This window comes from Ranitomeya imitator, chromosome 3 (genome assembly GCF_032444005.1).
Source record: "Ranitomeya imitator isolate aRanImi1 chromosome 3, aRanImi1.pri, whole genome shotgun sequence".
NCBI lineage: Eukaryota > Metazoa > Chordata > Amphibia > Anura > Dendrobatidae > Ranitomeya > Ranitomeya imitator.
Genome location: NC_091284.1, coordinates 532,840,445 through 532,865,811, shown reverse-complemented (window position 1 = coordinate 532,865,811; position 25,367 = coordinate 532,840,445). Strand labels below are relative to the sequence as shown.

Below are 25,367 nucleotides of genomic sequence, written 5' to 3'. Positions count from 1 at the left end.
GAGCTGGACAGCTCCTTGGCCCAGACACAATCCACACCTACTGGCTAGAGAATAACAGCGGTACATGACCGCGTGGCAAAACAGATGAATCAGCGGCCAGAGGCAGGCGACCACCCAGCACAAGAAAGAACAGTGCTGATCATGAAGGATCCCCACAATGGAACTATTCCATTCAACTACCGCCCAATAACCCATCTTACAACAATACAAACTCCTGTCAGGCATCAAAGCCACCAAGATACAGAACCACATAAATCAGTACATGAACCCAGCTCAGGAATGCATTGGGAATAAAAACAGATGCTCCAAGCACCAGCTGCTTGTGGATAGGGAAGTTGCTAAAGTCTCACAATCAAGACAGAACCACCTCAGCACAGCCTAAATTGACTATAGGCAAGCCTATGACTTAATGTCACACACACGGATCTGTAAATGTTTGGCGTTCTACAACGTCAACAGGAAATTAAGGACCTTCCTTAGAAAAGAAATGGGGATATAGAAGACAACATTGGAAGTCAACTCAAGACAACCATCAAATGTGGCATTTACCATGGTAATCCACTGTCCCCATTGATGTTCTGTATAGGCTTGAACCCCCTTAGTCAAATAATCCTAGTTTGGTTATGGTTACAAGTTCAAGAGTGGAAGTGCCATCACCCACCTACGCTTTGTGTATGACATCAAGCTGTATGCGAAAAATGAACGCAATATTGATTCACTGGGAAGAATAATATCCGTGCTATCAATACATATGCCATGCCAGTTATTAGTGCTGGCCAAAAGAAGAGATGGAAGCCGCAGATGTGAAGACCTAGAAGCTCCATACAATGCATGGAGGTTTCCACCCCAAGTCCAGCACCCTAAGATTATATACCAATAGAAAAGAGAGTGGTCGAGGCTGCATAAATGTCCAAACAAACCTCATGGACGAAACAAAGAGTATCCTGGAATATATCAGAAAAATGCTATCAAAGGATGTGATGTTGGGCCAGAGCCTAAGGCAGCAACAACAGTCCTGAAATGAAGAACAGGAACACAAAATACCATGGCAAGAAGGCACGATCGATAGATAACGGAGGTGGCTGATATAGGAAAATCCTAAAAAAATGGTTGGAGAAGGCTGGACTTGAAGACAGTACAGAGACACTGATATCGGCACAAGAATAGGGGCAAAGTACCAGTTCCATAGGAGGCAGGGATCAAACGTACAAGACAAGACCCAAGGCACAGACTATGCAAAGAGGCCTCAAAAACAGTCCAACACATAGTGGCAGGATGCAAGCAGGAACAGCATATACCGAACACCACAACAAAGTAGCAGGCATTGTATGTGGAATTACACAGGAACATCTGTACAGCGTATTGAGTAAATCCCTGCAAATCCAGAAGGAAGACCAAAGAAAAAATTGTGGAGAATGTAAGGGCTAAAATCCTGTGGGATTTCAAGATCAAGAAAGATAAGCAAGTGTTGGCTAACCAACCAGATATTGTGACAGATAAGAATCAGAAGATAGCAATGATAATAGACATGGCAGTACCAATTGACAGTAACATCAGAAAGAAGGAATATGAGAAGCTGGTGAAATAACAGGATCTCAAAAAAGAACTGGAGTAGATGTGGAAGGTGAAAGCAACAGTGATTCAAGTGGTTGTAGGAGAACTTGGGGAAGTAAGTTGGGAGAATGGCTACAACAGATAAAAGGAACTTTCCTGAATTTCCTGGTAAGGCAGCCTGCTACATCCAGCAAAGAATGAATGGAGAGATGGCTACCAGAAAGTATAGTCTGCTTCAGAAGTGAATAGAGAGGACACATGGCCACCTCTCTATTCATTCTCCACCTGGACACAAGTGCAGCTGCCTCACTTTTTAGATCCAGGAAGGAAAATCCACCACACTCTCAAAGTTGATACTTTGCAAGGTGATTTTATTGATTAGCATAAGCAACGACGTTTTGACTGGTCCTGCATCTTTGTCGCTAAATATCTGAGTCACTTTAATGCAGGCTGTGGAAACAGACATTGCTTACATGATCCGTTATTCTGAGTACAATGGTAATGATGGAGCATCGCATGTTGTTGCAGTGTGTCACTTTTTAGACCAGCGACCTCAGTTAAACAGCCCATAGAAACTGATTAGATTGGCTAAGGCTACTTTCACACTAGCGTTGTTTCAATACGTCGCAATGCGTCGTTTAGGGGAAAAAACGCATCCTGCAAAGTTGTCTGCAGGATGCGTTTTTGCCCCATAGACTAACATTAGCGACGCATTGCGACGTCGCAACCATCGTGTGACCGTTGCGCCATGTTGTGGCAGACCGCCGGGAGCAAAACACGTTACATGTAACGTTTTTTGCTTCCGACGGTCCGCCATTTCCGACCGCACATGCGCGGCCGGAACTCCTCCCCCACCTCCCCGCACCCAACAATGGGGCAGCGGATGCGCTGGAAAAATGCATCCGCTGCCCCCGTTGTGCAGCGCATTGACTGCTAGCGTCGGTACCTCGGCCCGACGCACTGCGACGGGCCGAGTACGACGCTAGTGTGAAAGTAGCCTAAGCCTGCTGAGCATCCAAGAAGTGGAGCCCTTGGTCGTATGTTAATGGTGGAATTTGACGGAATAGCTGTTGGCTAGCTAGAGTGTGTGGCAGCTTTAAGGTACCTTCACACTGAGCGACTTTAGAACGATAACGATAGCGATCCGTGACGTTGCAGCGTCCTGGATAGCGATATCGTTGTGTTTGACACGCAGCAGCGATCAGGATCCTGCTGTGAGATCGCTGGTCGGAGCTAGAAGGCCAGAACTTTATTTAGTCGCTGGATCACCCGCTGACATCGCTGAATCGGCTTGTGTGACACCGATTCAGCGATGTCTTCACTTGTAACCAGGGTAAACATCGGGTTACTAAGCGCAGGGCCGCGCTTAGTAACCCGATATTTACCCTGGTTACCTATAAAAAAAAAAAAAAAAAAACACACTACATACTAACATTCCGGTGTCTGTCGCGTCCCTCGCAGTCAGCTTCCCGCACCGACTGAGCGCTATAAAGCACAGCGGTGACATCACCGCTGTGCTCTGCTTTACGGCCGACCGGCGCGCCCCTGCGCTTAGTAACCCGATGTTTACCCTGGTTACCCGGGGATCTCGGCGTCGTTGGTCGCTGGAGAGCTGTCTGTGTGACAGCTCTCCAGCGACCACACAGCGACGCTGCAGCGATCGGCATCGTTGTCTATATCGCTGCAGCGTCGCTTAATGTGACGGTACCCTAAAGGTACCTTCACACATAACGATATCGTTAACGATATCGTTGCTTTTGGTGACGTTGCAACGATATCGTTAAGGAAATCGCTATGTGTGACAGCGACCAACGATCAGGCCCCTGCTGTGCCATCGTTGGTCGCTGAACAAAGTCCAGAACTTTATTTCGTCGCTGGATCTCCCGTGGACATCGCTGGATCGGCGTGTGTGACACCGATCCAGCGATGTCTTCACTGGTAACCAGGGTAAACATCGGGTAACTAAGCGCAGGGCCGCGCTTAGTAACCCGATGTTTACCCTGGTTACCATCCTAAAAGTTAAAAAAACAAACAGTACATACTTACCTACCGCTGTCTGTCCCCGGCGCTGTGCTCTGCACTCCTCCTGTACTGGCTGTGAGCGTCGGTCAGCCGGAAAGCAGAGCGGTGACGTCACCGCTCTGCTTTCCGGCCGCTGTGCTCACAGCCAGTACAGGAGGAGTGCAGAGAAGCAGAGCGCCGGGGACAGACAGCGTTCGGTTAGTATGTACTGTTTCTTTCTTTTACTTTTAGGATGGTAACCAGGGTAAACATCGGGTTACTAAGCGCGGCCCTGCGCTTAGTTACCCGATGTTTACCCTGGTTACCGGCATCGTTGGTCGCTGGAGAGCGGTCTGTGTGACAGCTCTCCAGCGACCAAACAGCGACGCTGCAGCGATCCGGATCGTTGTCGGTATCGCTGCAGCGTCGCTTAATGTGAAGGGGCCTTTAGACATAAGAATTTGCATTCATGTCACCAACATTTATCTTTGGCTTTGTTACAGCTCATGGTTGAAATTACCATAAAGACAATAGAACAATTTTTTTTAAAAATTCAATTGATTTAAAAATAATTATTTCATGCCCCAGTATATTTTTTTTTGGGTAGTAGCTGATAAGCCTCCTCCTAATCTGATAGTTATTGATCATTTAAAAAAAAAAAAATAATAGCCATTTACAACCAACGTAATGGCAAAGCATTAACTTGCCACAAACATAAATTTTATGGCAGATTTCACCTAAACTGCTGGATCTAACAAATCTTCAGCTTAGTAACACAGCGAATAATGCACCTATTAATAATCTATCAAAATAATGAAGAATGCATCCTACCAAAAACAGTACCTTACAGAGCTACCATTGCAAACCCAACCTATTACTTTCAAAGCCAGCCATAGTGTGCCAGACCAAAGGGGAAGCCGTAGCCCTTTCTTCTGGTTTAGATATAACCTGATAGATGCAGCCAACCTGCGACTGTTGATTGCTGCAGCAGTCACCCCCTTGCTGGAAGAGGAAGTCTAAACACCAAGGCACCAAGTTATACCTTTTACATCCAAAAAGTGGCATAAAAACTTTGAGAAGTCACAAAAATCTGGCACAACTCCGTTGTGACAAAATGCTGCGACTTTTTGATTTTCACTCCAATTTCTCCCAGCTGTGCCAAGATGGTGGAAGCTGGGGAGGCACATGGCATGATGCCACAGCTTATCTAAGTCAAGATGAGCTGAGGCCTTCCCTGACTGTAGTAAGATTTCTAGAGAGGCGCACGCCACTCATCAGAAGCTCCGATTCATGAAAAGCACACACATCATCATGGAACAGGAGATACTGACTCCAACACGCCCCCTCATTAAGAAAAAAAAAAGAAAACCAAAGGTCTCGATGAATCGGGGACCCAAGTGCCCAGTGTCCATTTTTTTTACATTCATAAAGCACCATAGAGTAATATTTGCCAATGGTCTGGAACTCCACCTCTTACTTCACAGTTAAGGACTGTATGGTATCAATGCCAATACTAGATGCCGTTAACAGCAGTTTGGTAGGAGTTCCATTCGTGGTCAAGAGTGCAACGTTACACATTATGAGGTCAGCTTCACACATCCATGAACCCAGAATGATTAGAGACCCCAATGTACGTACTGGCCGCAGGTCTCCTGAGAAAAAAATGTATATACACCTATATGCACGTACGTATGTATGTATGTATGCATGCATGCATGCATGCATGCATATCGGAAAAACGTTGCGTTCAGGTCAGGAGATTTGTGGCCACTCTGTACATTGCAGTCCATTGTGCTGAAGAAATGGAGAGATACATCTCATTCTTAATGTGAAAAAGTATACTACTCACCCATAAAAGTGTATAAAGTATATCAAAATCTTGGACCTCCAAATTGAAAGTGTGTGTTAGTATTTCACAAAGTCAACATGGAGAACAGTCAGAAACTCAAGGGCCCCGACTGTTACTTTCACGTTAGATGGTAGACTACAGTGGTTTCCTTCTCACTACTTGTAGTGGGCAGTAGAAGCTGGTATCTTAAAGGGAATTTGTCAGCAGGATCAATTCTCCTAAGCAGTCTATGGGCATGTAGGTCATAAGATGACACTTGATATCTGCGATCTGATGTCGGATTCCAAAGAAATCGACATTTTTAGCATGTGTAAATAAGCTGTTCCAGGCTATGGGGTGGACACTGATCTGCATGAGACTCCATCTCCAGAGATTATTTTTTAATAAAAGAGGTGTTACCAGTGTGATGTGTAATGGTCGCTCTCTGCTCTCTCTGCAGGGCTGTGTGTAATGATAACGGACACATCTGCAGGTTCCTCTCAGTACTTAATCTCACAGACAGCCAGCGTTATAATACAGCAGAGCTGCGGCAAATTAGTTTGTAATGAGACAATGTTCAGTTTTACTGTTTTCGGTTTACATGTCTCACATTGGTAACTCCCCTTTTTAGTTCAAAAACTATGGAGGCAGATTGTCTTGTAGATCAGTGTCCAGGCCATATATCTTAACAGCTCATTTATATATTACGAAAATGTGGATTTCTCTGGACTAAAACATCAGATTGCAGAAATACAAGTATCATTTTTTTCAGCTTAATATGACCTACATGCCCATATAGATGGCTTAGGAGGGCTGATCCTACTGGCATTACTTTTAATGAAAGCCCAAGTTTCACAATTGATGCTACTGTACAGATTACTGTATGTGTGTATGAACATCTAATTGCAGAGTTCATTGCTGCTGATATACAGGTGCTTCTCGCAGAATTAGAATATCATCAAATTTAATTATTTCAGTTCTTCAAAACAAAAAGTGAAACTCATTTTATAGAGTCATTACAGACAGAGTGATCTATTTCAAGTGTTTATTTCTGTTAATGTTGATTATGGATTATAGCCAATGAAAACCCAAAAGTCATTATCTCAGTAAATTAGAATACTTTATAACACAAGCTTGGAAAAATTATTTTAAAAGCCAAGATATTGGCCTACTTAAATGTATGTTCAGTAAATGCACTCAATACTTGGTCAGGGCCCCTTTTGCATCAATTAATGCATCAATGCGGCGTGGCATGGAGGCGATCAGCCTGTGGCACTGCTGAGGTGTTATGGAAATCCAGGTTGTTTTGATAGCAGCCTTCAGTTTATCTGCATTGTTGGGTCTTGCGTCTCATCTTCCTCTTGACAATACTCCATAGATTATCTATGGGGTTAAAGGTCAGGCGAGCATGTGGTCAATCAAGCACAGTGTCACTGTTGTTTTTAAACCAGGTATTGGTACTTTTGGCAGTGTGGACAGGTGCCAAAATCCTGCTGGAGAATGAAATTCCCATCTCCAAAAAAAGTTAAGCATGAAGTGCTCTAAAATTTGCTGGTAGATGGCTGCGCTGACTCTGGTCTTGATAAAACACAGTGGGCCTACACCAGCAGATGACATGGCTCCCCAAACCATCACTGATTGTGGAAACTTCACACTAGACCTCAAGCAGCTTGGATTGTGGCCTCTCCACTCTTCTTCCAGAGTCTGGGAACTTGATTTCCAAATCAAATGCAAAATTTACTTTTATCTGAAAACAACACCTTGGGCCACTGAGCAACAGTCCAGTTCTTTTTTTCCTTGGCCCAGGTAAGACGCTTCTGACGTTGTCTATTGGTCATAAGTGGCTTGACACAAGGAATGCAACACTTGTAGCTAATGTTCTGGATATGACTATGTGTGGTGGCTCTTGAAGCAATGACCCCAGCAGCAGTCCACACCTTGTGAATCTCCGCCAAATTTTTAATGACCTTTTCTTAATCCTTTCAAGGCTGCAGTTATCCCGCTTGCTTGTGCACCTTTTTCTACCACACTTTTTCCTTCCACTCAACTTTCCATTAATATGCTTGGATACAGCTCTCTGAACAGCCAACTTCTTTTAGCAATAAACGTTTGTGGCTTTCCCTCCTTGTGGAGTGTGTCAATGACTGCCTTCTGGACATCTGTCAAGTCCGCAGTCTTCCCCATGATTGTGTAGCCTACTGAAACAGACTAAGGGACATTTTTAAATGCTTAGGAAGCCTTTGCAGGTGTTTTTTGTTAATTTTTCTAATTTACTGAGATAACGACTTTTGGGTTTTCATTAGCTGTAAGCCATAATCATCAAAATTAACAGATATAAACACATGAAATAGATCACTATATACTAAGATGTGGGGGCACCACAGGATATCCAGCAAGGGATCCAACCCAGACCTGAGAATATAAGTATACACAGAACAAAAAAGAGAGAAAGCACAGGCCATACAAAATGGGGATCACCTGAACAACAATGATAAATACAAAAACACAGCTTTATTTAACCCCTTAGTGACCGAGCCAAATTTTTGAAATCTGACCAGTGTCACTTTATGTGGTAATAACTCTGCAACGCTTCAACAAATCCCAGTGATTTTGAGATTGTTTTTTCGTGACACATTATACTTTATGATAATGGTAAATTTTGTTCAACATTTTTTGTGTTTATTGATAAAAAATATCAAAAATTTTAGAAAAATGTTAAAAAATTAGCAATTTTTTAAATTTGAATGATTATCCCTTTAATCCAGATAGTCATACAACAGCAAACCTTTAATAAATAACATTTCCCATATGTCTGCTTTACATCAGCACCATTTGTAAAATGTTATTTTATTTTGTTAGCATTTTAGGAGGTTTAAAAATGTAGCAACAATTTTTCATTTTTTCAAAGAAATTTACAAAATTTATTTTTTTAGGGACGTATCCATGTTTGAAGTGACTTTAGGGGTCCCATATATTAGGAAACCCACAAACGTGATACCATTTTAAAAACAGCACCCCTAAACATATTGAAAACTGCTGTCAGGTAGTTTATTAACCCTTCAGGTGCTTTACAGGAATTAATGCAAAGTGGTATGACAGAAATGAAAATGTGTATTTTTACCACCTAAATGTTGCTAACTTCTAAACAGATTACTACAGCCGTCAGACTCTAAGGCCGCTATTTGGTCATGAATTGCCATGGCAAACATCAGGACAACAAAATCATGATCTGAGGGCACCAATTGTGACAAAGAAGAAGCCCCCACACACTGTTAACCATTTATAATGATGTAGTCACTATTGACAGCAGCATCTAAGGGGTTAAACAGATTTAGATGGTGCAAATACTGATCGTGGCTGGTACAGCAAGTTGTCAGCTATAGTGCACAACCGACAGATGCTGAATTGTCATCTGTATGGGGAGGCTATTCTCTTATATCTCAGGTCAGTTAAAAGACGTATTGGCGGTCATTAAGGGGTTAAGGTACAATACAGGAGAAAAAAACACCATAAAAACCTTTAAAAACACATAGAAACTGGTGCCTGCAATAAGGCATATGCCTGTACACAGATAAAGGGGGAAAAAAGGAAGAAAATGTAGGGCATCAAATACACGAGTCCTACTAAGCGCACTATATGGACAGCATATTACCTAGATAACAAAGCGTCAAAAATAAACGCATATTAATCATATAAAACACATATAGATGTGCTAAGATGAAAATGTATATAGTACACTAACGGAGCTCAAAGAGAGCTGAAAATAAATAAAGCTCAAAAGCCTGCGGTAGTGCATATACTGTGAAAACACTCAGGTATATGTAGGTATAAAGAGCAACATGGAAAAACATTCTATCACACTCCTATTATTGCAATGGTGCAGAGTGGACAAAGCAGAATAGCACTACATGCCCCGAAGCTGGGACCAATCCATATGTTGCCAACATAAGGCACCCTGAGTGAACACACCACCTACATGCAGGGCTCAAAAGTCCTGCCCACAAGTCATTACCCCAAACAAAGCAAGACAGCGGGTATAATAACCCGACAGTGCTGACAGGCATACAAAGAGCAAGTACCCGACGCGTGTCGCCACTACAGTGGCTTCATCAGGGGTATGGTTCTGGCTCCAAATACCCCTGTATAAATACCTTATAATGTGACGTTATAAGTAGACACAGCTGTAGAAATCCATATGGAAATGGCAGTGCAGGGAGACATACATGGCGTTCAGTGTAATCCATTGCGCAGGCGTCGGCGCCCAGAAAACCGGAAGCAACCGGTACTAGGCAACGATAAACAGCTGTGCCAAACCATCTGCAGAATGACTGAGCAGAGAATGGCGTCCAGCAAGATCCATTGCGCATGCGTCGGCGCCCAAAACCGGAAGTCACCGGAGCTAGGCAACGAAAAGCAGCAGTGAACAGTTTCAAACAAACCAGCGGAGAGTGGTGATGTGATATACCCAGCGATCCGGACTGCGCAGACATCAGCAAGCCAGACTGGAATAATGACGATAATGAGACTTCAGTCTCTAATTCCTTCTCTGGTTCTCGCGGCCCGCTGTGTATGCGCTAGTTAACTAAAGCCCGGAAGTAGCCGGCACTTAACAACAAGGATGTTACCGGAGACTCAAATAAACAAGTAACGATACCCATAGGGAATAAGGAAGCCGAGCCCACACATAAATATATCATAATACTCATGATGGCAAGATTTTATGGTAAAATTCAGTGTACCAGAGCAAAAAGATGTCTGGAATAAACTTGAAACAACGGTCAGCAGACGCGAATATGTAGATACCAGGAATACCTGGTGCCCGCTGGTTTGTTTGAAACTGTTCACTGCTGCTTTTCGTTGCCTAGCTCCGGTGACTTCCGGTTTTGGGCGCCGACGCATGCGCAATGGATCTTGCTGGACGCCATTCTCTGCTCAGTCATTCTGCAGATGGTTTGGCACAGCTGTTTATCGTTGCCTAGTACCGGTTGCTTCCGGTTTTCTGGGCGCCGACGCCTGCGCAATGGATTACACTGAACGCCATGTATGTCTCCCTGCACTGCCATTTCCATATGGATTTCTACAGCTGTGTCTACTTATAACGTCACATTATAAGGTATTTATACAGGGGTATTTGGAGCCAGAACCATACCCCTGATGAAGCCACTGTAGTGGCGACACGCGTCGGGTACTTGCTCTTTGTATGCCTGTCAGCACTGTCGGGTTATTATACCCGCTGTCTTGCTTTGTTTGGGGTAATGACTTGTGGGCAGGACTTTTGAGCCCTGCATGTAGGTGGTGTGTTCACTCAGGGTGCCTTATGTTGGCAACATATGGATTGGTCCCAGCTTCGGGGCATGTAGTGCTATTCTGCTTTGTCCACTCTGCACCATTGCAATAATAGGAGTGTGATAGAATGTTTTTCCATGTTGCTCTCTATACCTACATATACCTGAGTGTTTTCACAGTATATGCACTACCGCAGGCTTTTGAGCTTTATTTATTTTTAGCTCTCTTTGAGCTCCGTTAGTGTACTATATACATTTTCATCTTAGCACATCTATATGTGTTTTATATGATTAATATGCGTTTATTTTTGACGCTTTGTTATCTAGGTAATATGCTGTCCATATAGTGCGCTTAGTAGGACTCGTGTATTTGATGCCCTACATTTTCTTCCTTTTTTCCCCCTTTATCTGTGTACAGGCATATGCCTTATTGCAGGCACCAGTTTCTATGTGTTTTTAAAGGTTTTTATGGTGTTTTTTTCTCCTGTATTGTACCTTAAATAAAGCTGTGTTTTTGTATTTATCATTGTTGTTCAGGTGATCCCCATTTTGTATGAAATAGATCACTGTAATGACTATATGTGAGATTCACTTTTTGTATTGAAGAACTGAAATAAATTAACTTTTTTATAATATTCTAATTTAGTGAGAAGCACATGTACATGTATATATACATATAGCGATAAGTTACATGAAAGCATACCCCAAAGCAAAGTAAACTGAGGATTCACAAAATATAGTAGTAAGAAAACAAAACTGTAAACTAAACTAGCAAACAGTATCAGGGTACATAAATATTTAAATTCTTGAATAAAACTTACCCTAACTAAAGCATCATCAATGATGTGATCTCTTCGAACCTTTAGCCTTAAGTATGGGTTGAGTTGCTGCCCCTGAACGAGACTGTAAAGCACTGTGATTCTTCGCTCACTATACATGCGGATTCTGTTGTCATAGTACAGTCCCAGATTCTTTGTTACAGCATTCAAGATAAAGGGACATGTCATAAAAGAGAATTTATTTTCAGTTTCTACTTTAAAGAAAGTATAGTCCTTGTCCATTTCAAGAACATCATTGAGTGGTTCATTAACAAATTCTTCAAAAGGGATAAGGGGTTTCCTGCAGTCAATGGTTTTTACACCAAGTTCAATTTCAAGGGGATCTACTCGAGGCCCCTTCTTATTTCTTCTCTCCTCTCCCAAGAGCTCCTGGAGGGTTAACTCGCTAGATTCTGGGATGGGTTCTTCGTCTTCATCTTCATTGTGATCTGTCTCTATCTCTCCTCCGACAACATTTGCATAGTAAACCATCTTTAGGCATTTTGTTGCAGCCACAATAGCGTCATCATCATTCACTAAGTTGCGACTGTTGAATTCGTTGCTTATCACTTTGTAGGTAATTAGCTGCTGAAACGTTTCCATCATTCTTCTGATCTGTTCTGCACTATACTTTGACCACAGTCGGATCAACTTTGCTTGTGCAGCCAAAGGCAATTTGCTCATAGCTTTGCAGAACAATGGTAGAGCCATTTCCAAGTACTCGGGGCTGTGGAGATTACAATTTTCCATGACTATAATAAACAAATTCAGATAGTTGGGGTCCCTTGAATATACATTATGATACGTTAAGTCACATTCGACATTGGGAGATAAGTATACAAGTGCATTAAGAAAGGCAGTTTCTATTTTCTCATTAGAAAGTAACCTGTGATAGACCCGTCTAACTGCTTCAATATCTAGTGACACTTCTTCTGGGCCTAATTTCGGTATATTGTTATCTCCCTGTGTACCGTCATTTAGTCTGGAGGATGAAGCTGCAGAATCATCTTCCATAGCAGCAGCAGATGAAGCTGCTTTTTCCTTCTCATCTTCATCTTTATCCTCATCCTTTTCCTGTAACGATTTCAGTTCTTCCTTTGTATGCTGTTTTGCCTTGCGGAAGCTCTGAACCAAGGCATCAGCACTAGAAAACACTCTCCCAATAACCCGAATAAGAGGAGAGTAATCCTCCCGTTCTCTACATAGTTCAAGAATTTCGTACACCTTCTCTTCAGAGAGGGAAGTCACATCTAAGAAAAAAAAAAAAAGAGAGATCATCATTAAGTTAATTCAGCAAACAGAATGAAAAACCTAAAGGAAAAACTTGAGTGGCTGGAGGGGTCTTGAAAGTCAGATGATAATGGATCTATCATTGATGGTTTGCCTAAAGAACACACCATCAATATTAAAGTCTAAGAAAAACCGCTTAAGGCCATGTTCACACAGTGCGTTTTTTACCGCGGAACCGCGGCGGTTTTGCCGCTGCGGTTCCGCAGCTGTTTTCCATGCAGGGTACAGTACACTGTACCCTATGGAAAACAGGACACACTGTGCACATGGTCCGGAAATTGTAAAAAAAAAAAAGCCGCGCTGAATAGCTCCCGGAAAAAAGAAGGAGCATGTCAATTCTTCTTCCTGAACCGCAGCGGTTCTGCACCCATAGACCTCCATTGTGAGGTCAAAATCGCAGTAAAACCCGCAGATCAAAAATATATCTGCGGGTCTTACTGCGATTTGATGTGCAGAACCGCTGCAGCAGGAAGTGCGGGGGAGCGGGCGGAAGTGCGTGGGCGGAGTGTGGCTGCCCCCCCGTGCTCCGATCCCGCCCCCCCGTGCTCCGATGCCCCCCCCCCGTGCTCCGATGCCCCCCCCCCAGTGCTCCGATGCCCCCCCCCCGTGCCCTAATCTCCCCCCCTTATACTTACCCGGCGTCCCGGTGTCCGTCCGGCCGTCTTCTCCCTGGGCGCCGCCATCTTGCAAAATGGCGGGCGCATGCGCCTAGGGGTAGGGTTAGGGGTAGGGTTAGGGTTAGGGGTAGGGTTAGGGGTAGGGGTAGGGTTAGGGGTAGGGTATTTTCAGCCATTTTAGCCCTAAAAAGCTTCCTAGGAAACACACAGTAAAAAAAGGATAAAAAAACGCATCAAAAAACGCATCAAAAACGCATCAAAAAAGGACAAAAAAAGGACCTGCGTTTTCTGCCAAGAGCTGCAGTTTTTTAAAAAAAAACTGTCCTGAAAAAAAAAAGGATGGAAATCCTGAACGTGTGAACATACCCTAAAAAGGTGGTACCCGTCTTTGGAGGTTTTTTGCTGTGGGGCAAAGAATTTATTGGCAAGTAGTTTCTAACCACCTGACTGCCATGCAACTATATTCTGGCTCAGGCAACAATTCTCCTTTTTCATTTGACCTCACATCAACAGAGCAGCGCCTTCTCTCCTGGTCAGCCATGTCACCAGGGCATCACTGCCGACAGCATGCTGACTGACAGGCAGCTCCCCACAGTTAGGCAGCGGGGAGCCAGCTGTCAATCAGCATGATGTCAGAAGGGACGCCCAATTTTAAATAGCAGACCAGAAGATAACTCAGCTGGTTTATTGACATGATGTCACTGGAAGCAGAAGAATCACCGGGTGGGAGCAGTCCGTGACCATTTTGAACCAGGACAGATCATCGCTGGGCAAGACAGGCTTAGTAACTACCTGCTGGTAAGTTCTTAACCAAATAGCCAAAAAAAAAAGTCTCAGATGATCCTTTAAAGGAAACCAGTCATCGATTCATGCTGCCCAAACTACAGGCAGCATGAATCGGAGATGGCCTCACTCAGTGCAGATATTTCAGTATTTAACAGTGGGTTAATGATTAGCAGCAGTTTATCAGTTTTATCAAGCACTGAGAAAGAGAGGACTAGTCACAGGGACGAGCCCCTACTGTCTTCTCCCTGCCGAAGTGACATTCATCTTACTTCTAAAAAGGAAGAGCATTGTCCAGAATGAGAAAGCAGTCATCAGGGCAGGTGCCCGACGTTCCCTCCCAGCGCACCTTTGCTTGATTGACTAGTGTCTTATGTGTGCATAAAAAGACATGACAAATCATACAGATTTGTGGGAATACTCATCCCGATAACTTAGCTCCTCATCCCCGACTTTGCCTACAGTGAGGTTTCTGCATCAATTTTTTTTTGGCAATGTGTTTTTTTTCTTTACATATCAGGATTGGTAGAAAAATTATAAATAAGAAAATCAATTTTTACTCTGTTCACTCTTACTAGAGGACACATGTACATTAGTTAGCAGAAAAACACCGACTCCGACCATATATTTTGTATTGAAGCATCTGATGTGCACTTGGAAAGGTCATTGTGAAGAGAGGGAGAGCTGTAATCAATTGTGATGGTTGGATCCTGTGTCATCAGCTGCGTATACAGGTGTTATCCTTTATTGTAATCTCGCCTTGAATAAAAACTGCTGTAAACTCCTCCTAGAAGGACAGTGGCTAGTTTGAAAATTGCAAGATTTCAAATGTATTTATTTTAAACACAGATCATTTTAGGAATTAAAGAAAAAAAAACTCATGACAAATTATTAAATATTTGAATATTTAAATTAGCAACAGGCTTATAAGCCTCCTCACATTGGCATTTCAGGCTTGGCATGTCACTCTCCACAAGGAGAAAGGTAACCCCATAGATCCCACCAAGAGGCCTCTCACACAGCCAAATCAGATATTTTATATATAATATATTTATACATTCTATATTTATATATTTCTGCTAGTTTTGAGTCCAGGTGACGGCCTTTTTGATCTTTTATATAAATTCCGAGTGGTCTGCCACTTTTTCTCTCTCTTGTTATCAACAGGATTTTTGGTTTATTACCCATATTTTTCAGATTCTATTGATCTCTTTTTTATTTCTACTGTATATACTGTTGCTATTTTGTTCTTTTTTCCTCTCTGAAGAGGCAATTTGCATATTAAATATATTTAACACATTAAAGTTCAAGAAAATCATTATACGTCGGTGAAAAAGATGGCACACGACACGATAATTACTCTCCTATTGGGGGCCTAACAAACAATCAACTATGCTAAAGATGCTGATTGCTTAGCTCACATTTGGGGGAATTGCCCATTAATACCCTTCTGGAATACCATCCAACTAAAGACGATCAAAACGTTTAAGACCCTAAAAAGTTTCTAGTCACGAACCTGCAGCTAAATGCTTAATACCTAGTTACAAACGATCTCCCACCAAATCTCAGTGAATAGAAGTCACCCAAATTTGCAGGCTACAATAGATGGTAAGGCTACTTTCACACTTCCGTCTTTTGGCCAACGTCGCAATGCGTCGTTTTGGAGAAAAAACGCATCCTGCAAAGTTGCCCACAGGATGCGTTTTTTCTCCATAGACTTGCATTAGCGACGCATGGCCACACGTCGCATCCGTCGTGCAACGGATGCGTCGTCTTTTGGCGGACCGTCGTGATGAAAAAACGTTCAATGTAAAGTTTTTTCGTCTGTCAGAACCGCCATTTCCGACCGCGCATGCACGGCCGAAACTCCGCCCCTTCATCCCGGAACTCATAATGGGCAGCGGATGCGTCTGAAAACTGCATCCGCTGCCCACGTTGTGCACTATTTTGCACAACGTCCGTCGGTACGTCTGGCCGACTGTTTGCGACGGCCCCGTACCGACGGAAGTGTGAAACTAGGAGTTAGTCATACCGGTAACGGTATTTCCAGGAGTCCATCATGACAGCACCACAGGAGGAGGTTGCTCTTCATATCCTTGATAGGGACAGGAACACAGAAGAGGTTAAATAGCCCCTCCCCACCTCCACCCCTCAGTGATTTTACAAAGTACCACATTAGGATGGATACAACACAATTTTATTGAACTTCCTCTCTACATGTTCATATCACATATTAGACAAAAGTTCAAGGGGGGGCAAATAATGGGTGCTGTCATGATGGACTCCTGGAAATACCGTTACCGGTATGACTAACTCCTAGTTTCCAGGTCGTCCACATGACAGCACCACAGGAGAAATACCAAATAACTCCTATTAGGGCGGGATTACAGCTTGGAGGACTTTTCTCCCAAAGCTAGTCTGCTGCTTTGAGAGAACGTCCAGCTTGTAGTGCTTGCAAAAGGTATTTGAGCTAGACCAAGTTGCCGCCCGGCAAATTTGGTCCATGGATGCACCCGCACTCTCTGCCCATGAAGCAGATACTGCTCTCAGTGAGTGGGCTTTTAGGTGATCTGGAGGAGATTCACCGGCTGAAGTATACGCAGCGCAAATGGTAGATTTGATCCATCTAGCCAGAGTCGCTTTTGAGGCTTTTTTGCCTCTATTCTTCCCAGACATCTGGATAAAGAGATTTGAGTCAATTCTCCAGCTGTCTGTAAGTTTTAGATACTGCAATACTGTTCTCTTAACATCCAGGGAATGAAGAGAATGTTCTTTTTCGTTATTGTAGTTCTGGCAGAACGTAGGCAAAACTATTTCCTGGTTTCTGTGAAAGTCCGTCACAACTTTTGGAAGAAATGAAGGATCCAACTTTAAAACGATGCAATCTTCGTGTATTTTTAAGTATGGATCTGTTATGGACAGGGCTTGAATTTCGCCTATTCGCCTTGCTGTCGTTATTGCGACGAGGAAAACAGTCTTGAATGTCACAGATTTTAGGTCTGCCTGATCAAGTGGCTCGTATGGAGCTTTCCGTAGCTCATTTAGTACCAAAGTGAGGTTCCATGAGGGTACTGAGCTTCGTATTGTTGGTCTAAGACGTTGTGTAGCTTTGATCTATCTCATTATCCAGGGATGATTCGCTAGTGGATAGTCATAAAAGGCAGTTAAAGCTGAGATTTGTACCTTTAGCGTACTAGGTCTCAAGCCCATATCAAAACCTGTTTGGAGAAAATTTAGTATTTGAGGAATATCTGGTTGTTGGAGAACGGATATTGGAGTATTGGTCTGTGCACAAAATTTCTTCCAAATCTTCTGGTATATAGCCGAGGTCACCGGCTTTCTACTTTTTTTCATAGTTGAGATAACTGACTCAGACAGTCCCTTTGATCTCAAGATCTCCCTTTCAAGATCCATGCTGAGAGTTGTAGCATCTTTAGATTTTGATGGACCAATGGTCCCTGTATTAGAAGATCCCGTCTCAGTGGTAGTAACACTGGGTCTTCCACCGCCATCCACTTCAGCAGAGGAAACCAGCTCCTCTTGGGCCAATATGGCACTATTAGGATCACTACCGCTAGACTTTCCTGGATTTTCCTCAGAACTCTGGGAATTAGGGCTAGTGGCGGGAACGCGTATGCGAGTTCCATGTCCCAATGTTGAGCCAATGCATCTATGCCAGTTGGATTGTCTCTTGGATTTAGCGAAAAGAATTCTTTCGTTTTTGTATTGCTCCTTGAGGCGAATAAATCTATTTGTGGGGTGCCCCACTGTTGGATTAACTGAGTAAAAATTTCTTCGTTTAGAGACCATTCTGACGGCTGTACCTTCTCTCTGCTGAGAAAGTCCGCTATTTGGTTCTGTGAACCTTTTAGGTGTACTGCCGTGATGGACTTTACGGTATTTTCCGCCCAGGAGAATATTTCTTCTGCTAGTGCCTGAAGTGGACGGTGCCTTGCTCCTCCTTGATGTAGGAGAAAAGCTACCGTGGTCGAGTTGTCTGAGAAGACTCGGATGTGGTGTCCCTGAATCTAGTGTTGGCACCTTTTTAGTGCTTCCCAGACCGCTCTGAGATCCCTGTAGTTGGAGGAACTGTCGCGTATCGATGGTGGCCATGTCCCCTGAAGGTATCGATCTTCTATGTGGGCTCCCCAGCCCCTTGAGCTTGCATCGGTGGTTATATTTATGCATGGAGATATTTTCCATGGTTTTCCTCTTTTGAGGTTTTTTATGTTGATCCACCATGAGAGGGACTGCTTTACCCTGCTGGGTAACCACATCCGGTTGTCTAGTGAATCTTTTCTTCCGTTCCATACCGAAAGAACTTCCCTTTGAAGCGTTCTGGAGTGAAACTGGCTCCACTGTACACTGGGAATGCATGAGGTCATCAGACCTAGAATCCTCATTGCTTTCCTGATGGAGATGTATTTCCGTTTTTTATTGATTGAAGTTCTTTTTTTATTGACCGTTGTTTTTGGTCTGGTAGGAAGGAGTATTCTAGTTCGGAATTTAGTAGTACCCCTAGAAATATCTTCTGCGTCTCTGGTTCGAGACTCGATTTTTTTGCATTTATTACCCACCCCAGACGTTTCAGGAGTGACGTGGTAATTTCTAAGGATTCTTCCATCTGTTGGGATGAATCTGCGATCAGCAACAGATCGTCCAGATATGGTGCGATGAGAACTTCCTTCTCTCTTAAGTAGGCCATGACCTCCGCCATGAGCTTCGTAAATATCCTTGGGGCAGAGGAGAGACCAAATGGTAGGCACTGAAACTGGAAATGAAGTATTTTCTTGTGGTTTCTTATTGCGAACCTGAGGAATTTTTGATCTGAGGGATGGATGGGAACATGATAGTAAGCATGTTTGAGATCTAGCGTGCACATTACAGAGTTCTTTTTTATTAGCGGTGTAATTGATTTGAGAGATTCCATCTTGAATCGTTTGTACGCCACCCATTTGTTTAATGGTTTTAAGTTTATTATTGTTCGTTAATCTCCGTTTGGTTTTCTTATGGAGAACAGACTGGAGTAATGCCCCTGAAAATGTTGATGATGGGGTACCGGTATTATGACGTTTAATTCTAAGAGTTCCTGTATGTCTGTTATCAGCCTTTGATGTACTGCTGATGACTCGGTCTGTGTTACGCAGAATCTCTTGGGGGGGTAGATGAGTAAACTCTATCCTGTAACCCTGTGCCACTGTCTGTAGAATCCACTGATTCTGAGTTATGTTCTGCCATCCATCTTGGAAGTATTGTAGTCTCCCTCCTATATTGTTGGCGTCATTGTTTGCTGGGTCCTGTTGATTGGTCTCGAAAGGAACCTCTTCCTCTGCCTCCTTTAGGGTAGCTCCACCTACCGGACTTCCCCTTGCCTCTGTAGTCCTGTCTTGGGTGGGAGCGAGTTTTGAATGGAATCGAACACAGCTTGTTCTTGGATTGGGTATCTCCCGTCCACGATCTCAGCCATAAGGCCCTTCTTGCTGCGTTTGACAGTGCATTATTCCGGGCAGCAAAGCGTACGGATTCCGCTGAAGCATCTGCCATGAAATCAGTCGCCATCTTTAAAACTGAAAAGGATTTAAGGATTTCTTCCCTTGGAGTTCTATTTTTAATATGACTCTCCAGCTCGTCCACCCAAAGACTCATGGACCTTGCTACAGAGGTAGCCGCTATATTCGTCTTCATAATGGCGGCTGACGATTCCCAGGCTTTCTTAAGAAGATCTTCTGACCTCTTATCCATTGGGTCTTTTAACCCTGACGAGTCCTCAAAGGGAATAGCCGTTTTCCTTGTGACTTTGGCCACAGGAATGTCGATCTTTGGGACCGACTCCCAGACTTTAGTTTCTTCTGGGTCAAAGGGAAGACTGTATTTGACGTCTCTCGGGACTACTAATTTTTTCCCTACGTCTTCCCACTCTTCCATTATCATCGCAGTTATGTGATTGTTGACCGGAAAAACTCTATTCCTGCGAGTTCTCAGGCCCCCAAACATCTCGTCTTGAACCGATAGAGGCTCAGACGAGTCTTCTATTTTCATCGTGCTTCTTACTGCTTTTAGTAGTATATCCGTATTTTCGGATGAGAACAAGTATTTCTTCCGTTCTTCTGGAAGCACAGTAAATGTATTGTCCTCTTCATCCGAGCCCGGATCGGAATAACCTGAGACCTCTCCTTCCTCGGAACTCGCATCTATATCCCATCTAGGCCTTTTAGGCCGCGGAGACTGGGGTGGCACCATTGTAGACACTGTAGCTTGGACTTCGTCTCTAATCATGGATTTGATATTATCCAACAGCGAAGCCTGTTCGTCTTTAAGAAGTTTAGCGATGCATTTTCGCATAATTTCTTCTTATATCCTTCTGGGAGTTTGGTGGTGCACAATGGGCATCTAATAGTCCTTTTTTTAGTAGCTGACCTCTCGGGAATGTCCTTATCCTGAAAATGTAAAGGAGATCCCTGTAGCTACGGAATTAAAGTTCTGTAATGCATCCCATACCACGTACTACTCACATGGTCCGTGGCTAGCTCTAAGGATTGGACGTCTGGGCGAGTAGCACCTTCCATCTTCCTGAGTCAAATGTGCTGTCAGATGTCCGTCATTAAGTAGTCAATCTTACCCAGCTTCAAGACATCTGATTTGTCCTCCTTCCGAGCTCAGCTGCTGGCCTCCACGGTGATTTCAGGTCCCCAGCTGTACTGCGCATGCGTCATCTGGAACGCACGCCGACCAGCCTGGGACCTTTCCTGGCGCATAGTCCGGATGCTGTTCCGGTCTTTGTTCTCTCCCCCCCCCCCCCCCCAACGGCCTTCCCGCAGCTTCCCGGCGCCCCGGAAATGCCTTTGCGCTGCCGACCCCGGGAATCCGGCCACGCCACCGGAGCGCCGGACCGGAAGTCCCGGGAACAACGCCAGCACCGGCCGCACGTGGAGCCTGAGGGGAGCGCTCAGCACCGCCGCAGCTGCTGTCTCAGAGCCCCTTGTAAGGGGATGAGGCAGTCTTATGGGGAGCACACAGCTCTACCCGGTCGCGGAGGGACCTCCGTCGGTATCCTGCGACCTCCGGATTCTCGCGGCCAGAGCCCCCTCCAGGAGGATGGGACCGCACACGGGAGCTCCTGCTCGACCGAAACCTGATTTCCTATCAGGTAAAATCTTGATCTTCCTGGAGATCTCTCTCCTGCGTCCGTCCCTGATAGGGACAGGAAAAACACTGAGGGGTGGAGGGGCTATTTAACCTCTTCTGTGTTCCTGTCCCTATCAAGGATATGAAGAGCAACCTCCTCCTGTGGTGCTGTCATGTGGACGACCTGGAAAGTAGCATTAGGTGGGCAGCTGGAATGACTTTTAGAGTCTGGTCCCCTTGGAGGAAACTTCTTATGATGCAATCACTTTCACTCCCAAATATAACTTCTCCACCTGACTTGTTTAAATTAGACTTCACAATTATTACAATCCATTTCACAAAGTACAATTTGCCAACTACATAGTGAAGACAAATCAGGTCCTTTCTCGTTTAATCTCTCTCAGCATTTCCAATATCTCTAGCAGTTCCAGCACTTAGTGACAGATATTATGCTTTTGGGCAGAGCTTTTTTTTCCCCCCACATCTTAAAGTTAAAAACTTTCCGGTGTGTTACTTTCTTGAATGCGGACTGTTCAAATGTAGGATATACTTTTTCACTCACATACAGTACAGAACAAAAGTTTGCACACACCTCATTTAAAGATTTTTCTGTACTTTCACGACTATGAAAATTGTAAATTCACACTGAAGGCATCAAAACTATGAATTAACAAATGTGGAATTATATACTTAACAAAAAAGTGGGAAACTGAAAAATATGTCTTATATTCTAGGTTCTTCAACGTAGCCACCTTTTGCTTTGATGACTGCTATGCACACTCTTGGCATTCTCTTGATGAGCTACAAGAGCTAGTCACCGGGAATGGTCTTCCAACAATCTTGAAGGAGTTCCCAGAGATGCTTAGCACTTGTTGGCCCTTTTGCCTTCACTCTGCGGTCCAGCTCACCCCAAACCATCTCGATTGGGTTCAGGTCTGGTGACTGTGGAGGCCAGGTCTTGATGCCTTCAGTGTGAATGTAAAATTTTCATAGTCATGAAAATACCCAAAAATCTTTAAATGAGAAGGTGTGTCCAAACTTTTGGTCTGTACTGCATATTACTGCAACTTTGTTACAAAAAAAAAAAAAAAAGGAAAATACATTTAACATTAGTCACTAAAAATTAGGTAATTTTCTGATTATAAATTCACTTTAAGGATAAGAAGAATGTATCTGATTAGGTGTATGGCTTTTTTATAATTTACCTTTTACTCTGATGTCATTTTAATAACGTAAGGGAAACAGATTTCTTCAAAGAAAAGTTTTCTTTACAACATACAAATTATAGGTTGACCATCACAAACTAACAGTTTGTGTCAGGAAACAGCTGTATATTGACTTAAAGGGAATCGGTCACCCCAAAAATCGTATATGAGCTAAGGCCACCGTCATCAGGGGCTTATCTACAGCATTCTGTAATGTTGTAGATAAGCCCCCGATGTATCCTGAAAGGTAAAAAAAACAGGTTATATTATACTCACCCAGGGGCGGTCCCGCTGCGGTCCGGTCCGATGGGTGTCGCGGTCCGGCGCCTCCTATCTTCATACAATCTCGTCCTCTTCTTGTCTTCCTGCCACGGCTCCGGCACAGGCGTACTTTGCCTGTCCTGTTGAGGGCAGAGCAAAGTACTGCAGTGCGCAGGCACCAGGAAAGGTCAGAGAGGCCAAGCGCCTGCGCACTGCAATATTTTGCTCTGCCCTCAACAGGGCAGACAAAGTACGCCAGTGCTGGAGCCACAGCGTGAAAACAAGAAGAGGAAGGGATCATATGAAGATAGGAGGCGCCGGACCGCGACACCCATCGGACCGCAGCGGGACCGCCCCTGGGTGAGTATAATATACCCTATAGTGATGAGCGAATATACTCGTCACTCGAGATTTTCCGAGCACGCTCAGGTGTCCGAGTATTTTTTTAGTGCTCGGAGATTTAGTTTTCATTGCCGCAGCTGAATGATTTACATCTGTTAGCCAGCTTGATTACATGTGGGGATTCCCTAGCAACCAGGCATCCCCCACATGTACTTATGCTGGCTAACAGATGTAAATCATTCAGCTGCGGCAATGAAAATCTCTGAGCACTAAAAAATACTCGGAGGACACCTGAGCGTGGTCGGGAAATCTCGAGCAACGAGTATACTCGCTCATCACTAATAACCTGTTTTTCTTCCCTTTCAGGTTACATCGGGGGCTTATCTACAGCATTACAGAATGCTGTAGGTAAGCCCCTGATGCCGGTGGCCTTAGCTCATATACGATTTTTGGGGTGACAGATTCCCTTTCATTTTTAACCTCTTCACAACCTTGGTATTTTCAGTTTTCGTTTTTTGCTCCCTTTCCATATTTTTTTATTTTTTCCATCAATATGGCCGCATGAGGGCTTGTTTTTTTGCAGGATGATTTATACTTTTGAAAGACCCAATTGATTTTACCATATACTCTGCTCAAAAAAATTAAGGGAACACTAAAATCAAACATCCTAGACATCACTGAATGAAATGTTCCAGTTGTAAATCTTTATTCATTACATAGTAGAATGTGATGAGAACAATAAAACCTAAAAATGATCAACGTAAGTCACAACTAATATCCCACGGAGGTCTGCAGTTGGAATGATGCTCACAATCAAAGTGGAAAATGAAGTTACAGGCTTATCCAACTTCAGTGGAAATGCCTCAAGACAAGGAAATGATGCTCAGTAGTGTGTGTGGCCTCCACGTGCCTGTATGACCTCCCTACAACACCTGGGCATGCTCCTGATGAGGCAGCGGATGGTCTCCTGAGGGTTCTCCTCCCAGACCTGGACTAAAGCATCTGCCAACTCCTGGACAGTCTGTGGGGCAACGTGACGTTGGAGGATGGCGCGAGACATGATATGCCAGATGTGTTCAATCGGATTCAGGTCTGGGGAATGGGCAGGCCAGTCCATAGCTTCAATGCCTTCATCTTGCAGGAACTGCTGACACTCCAGCCACATGAGGTCTGGCATTGTCCTGCATTAGGAGGAACCCAGGGCCAACCACACAAGCATATGGTCTCATAAGGGGTCTGAGGATCTCATCTCGGTACCTCTGGCGAGCACATGGAGGGCTGTGCGGCCCTCCAAAGAAATGCCACCCAACCCCATTACTGGCCCACTGCCAAACCGGTCATGCTAAAGGATGTTACAAGCAGCAGTTCGCTCACCACGGCGTACCGGACTCTGTCATGTCTGTCACATGTGCTTAGTTTGAACTTGCTTTAATCTGTGAAGAGCACAGGGCGCCAGTGGCGAATCTGCCAATCCTGGTGTTCTGTGGCAATTGCCAATCATTCTGCACGGTGTTAGGCTGTGAGCACAACCCCCATCTGTGGACGTCGGGCACTCAGACCAGCATCATGGAGTCGGTTTATAACAGTTTGTGCAGACACGCACATTTGTGGCCTGCTGGAGGTCATTTTGCAGGGCTCTGGAAGTGCTCCTCCTGTTCCTCCTCAAACAAAGGCTGAGATAGCAGTTCTGTTTCTGGGTTGTTGCCCTCCTACGGCCCCCTCCACGTCTCCTGGTGTGCTGGCCTGTCTCCTGGTAGCGCCTCCAGCCTATGGACACTACGCTGACAGACACAGCAAACCTTCTTGCCACAACTTGCATTGATGTGCCATCCTGGATGAGCTGCACTACCTGAGCCACTTGTGTGGGTTGTGGAGTCCGTCTCATGCTACCACGAGTGTGAAAGCACAACCAACATTCAAAAGTGACCAAAACATCAGCCAGAAAGCATTGGTGCTGAGATGTGGTCTGTGGTCCCCCACCTGCAGAACCACTCCTTTATTGAGTGTGTCTTGATAATTGCCAATAATTTCCATATGTTGTCTATTCCATTTGCACAACAGCACGTGAAATGGATTGTCAAACAGTGTTGCTTCCTAAGTGGACGGTTTGATTTCACAGAAGTTTGATTTACTTGGAGTTATATTCTGTTGTTTAAGTGTTCCCTTTATTTTTTGAGCAGTGTAGTTTACTGGATAAAAGGTGCAATTCCACAATGTTTTTTTGTTTTTTTTTACCATGTTCACTATATGGCAAAACT

The 25,367-nt window shown here is 44.1% G+C and overlaps 1 protein-coding gene across 3 annotated transcripts in view; it reads right to left on the bottom strand.

The window, feature by feature from the left end:
- The window catches only part of UBE3A (ubiquitin protein ligase E3A), a 99,503-nt gene that overhangs the window by 38,414 nt on the left and 35,722 nt on the right, over positions 1-25,367 (bottom strand). For all 3 annotated transcript variants that reach the window (XM_069757812.1, XM_069757813.1, XM_069757811.1), the window contains exon 4: positions 11,490-12,736. In XM_069757812.1, the coding sequence (XP_069613913.1) occupies positions 11,490-12,736 (1,247 nt within the window). The remainder of the gene's footprint in view (positions 1-11,489; positions 12,737-25,367) is intronic.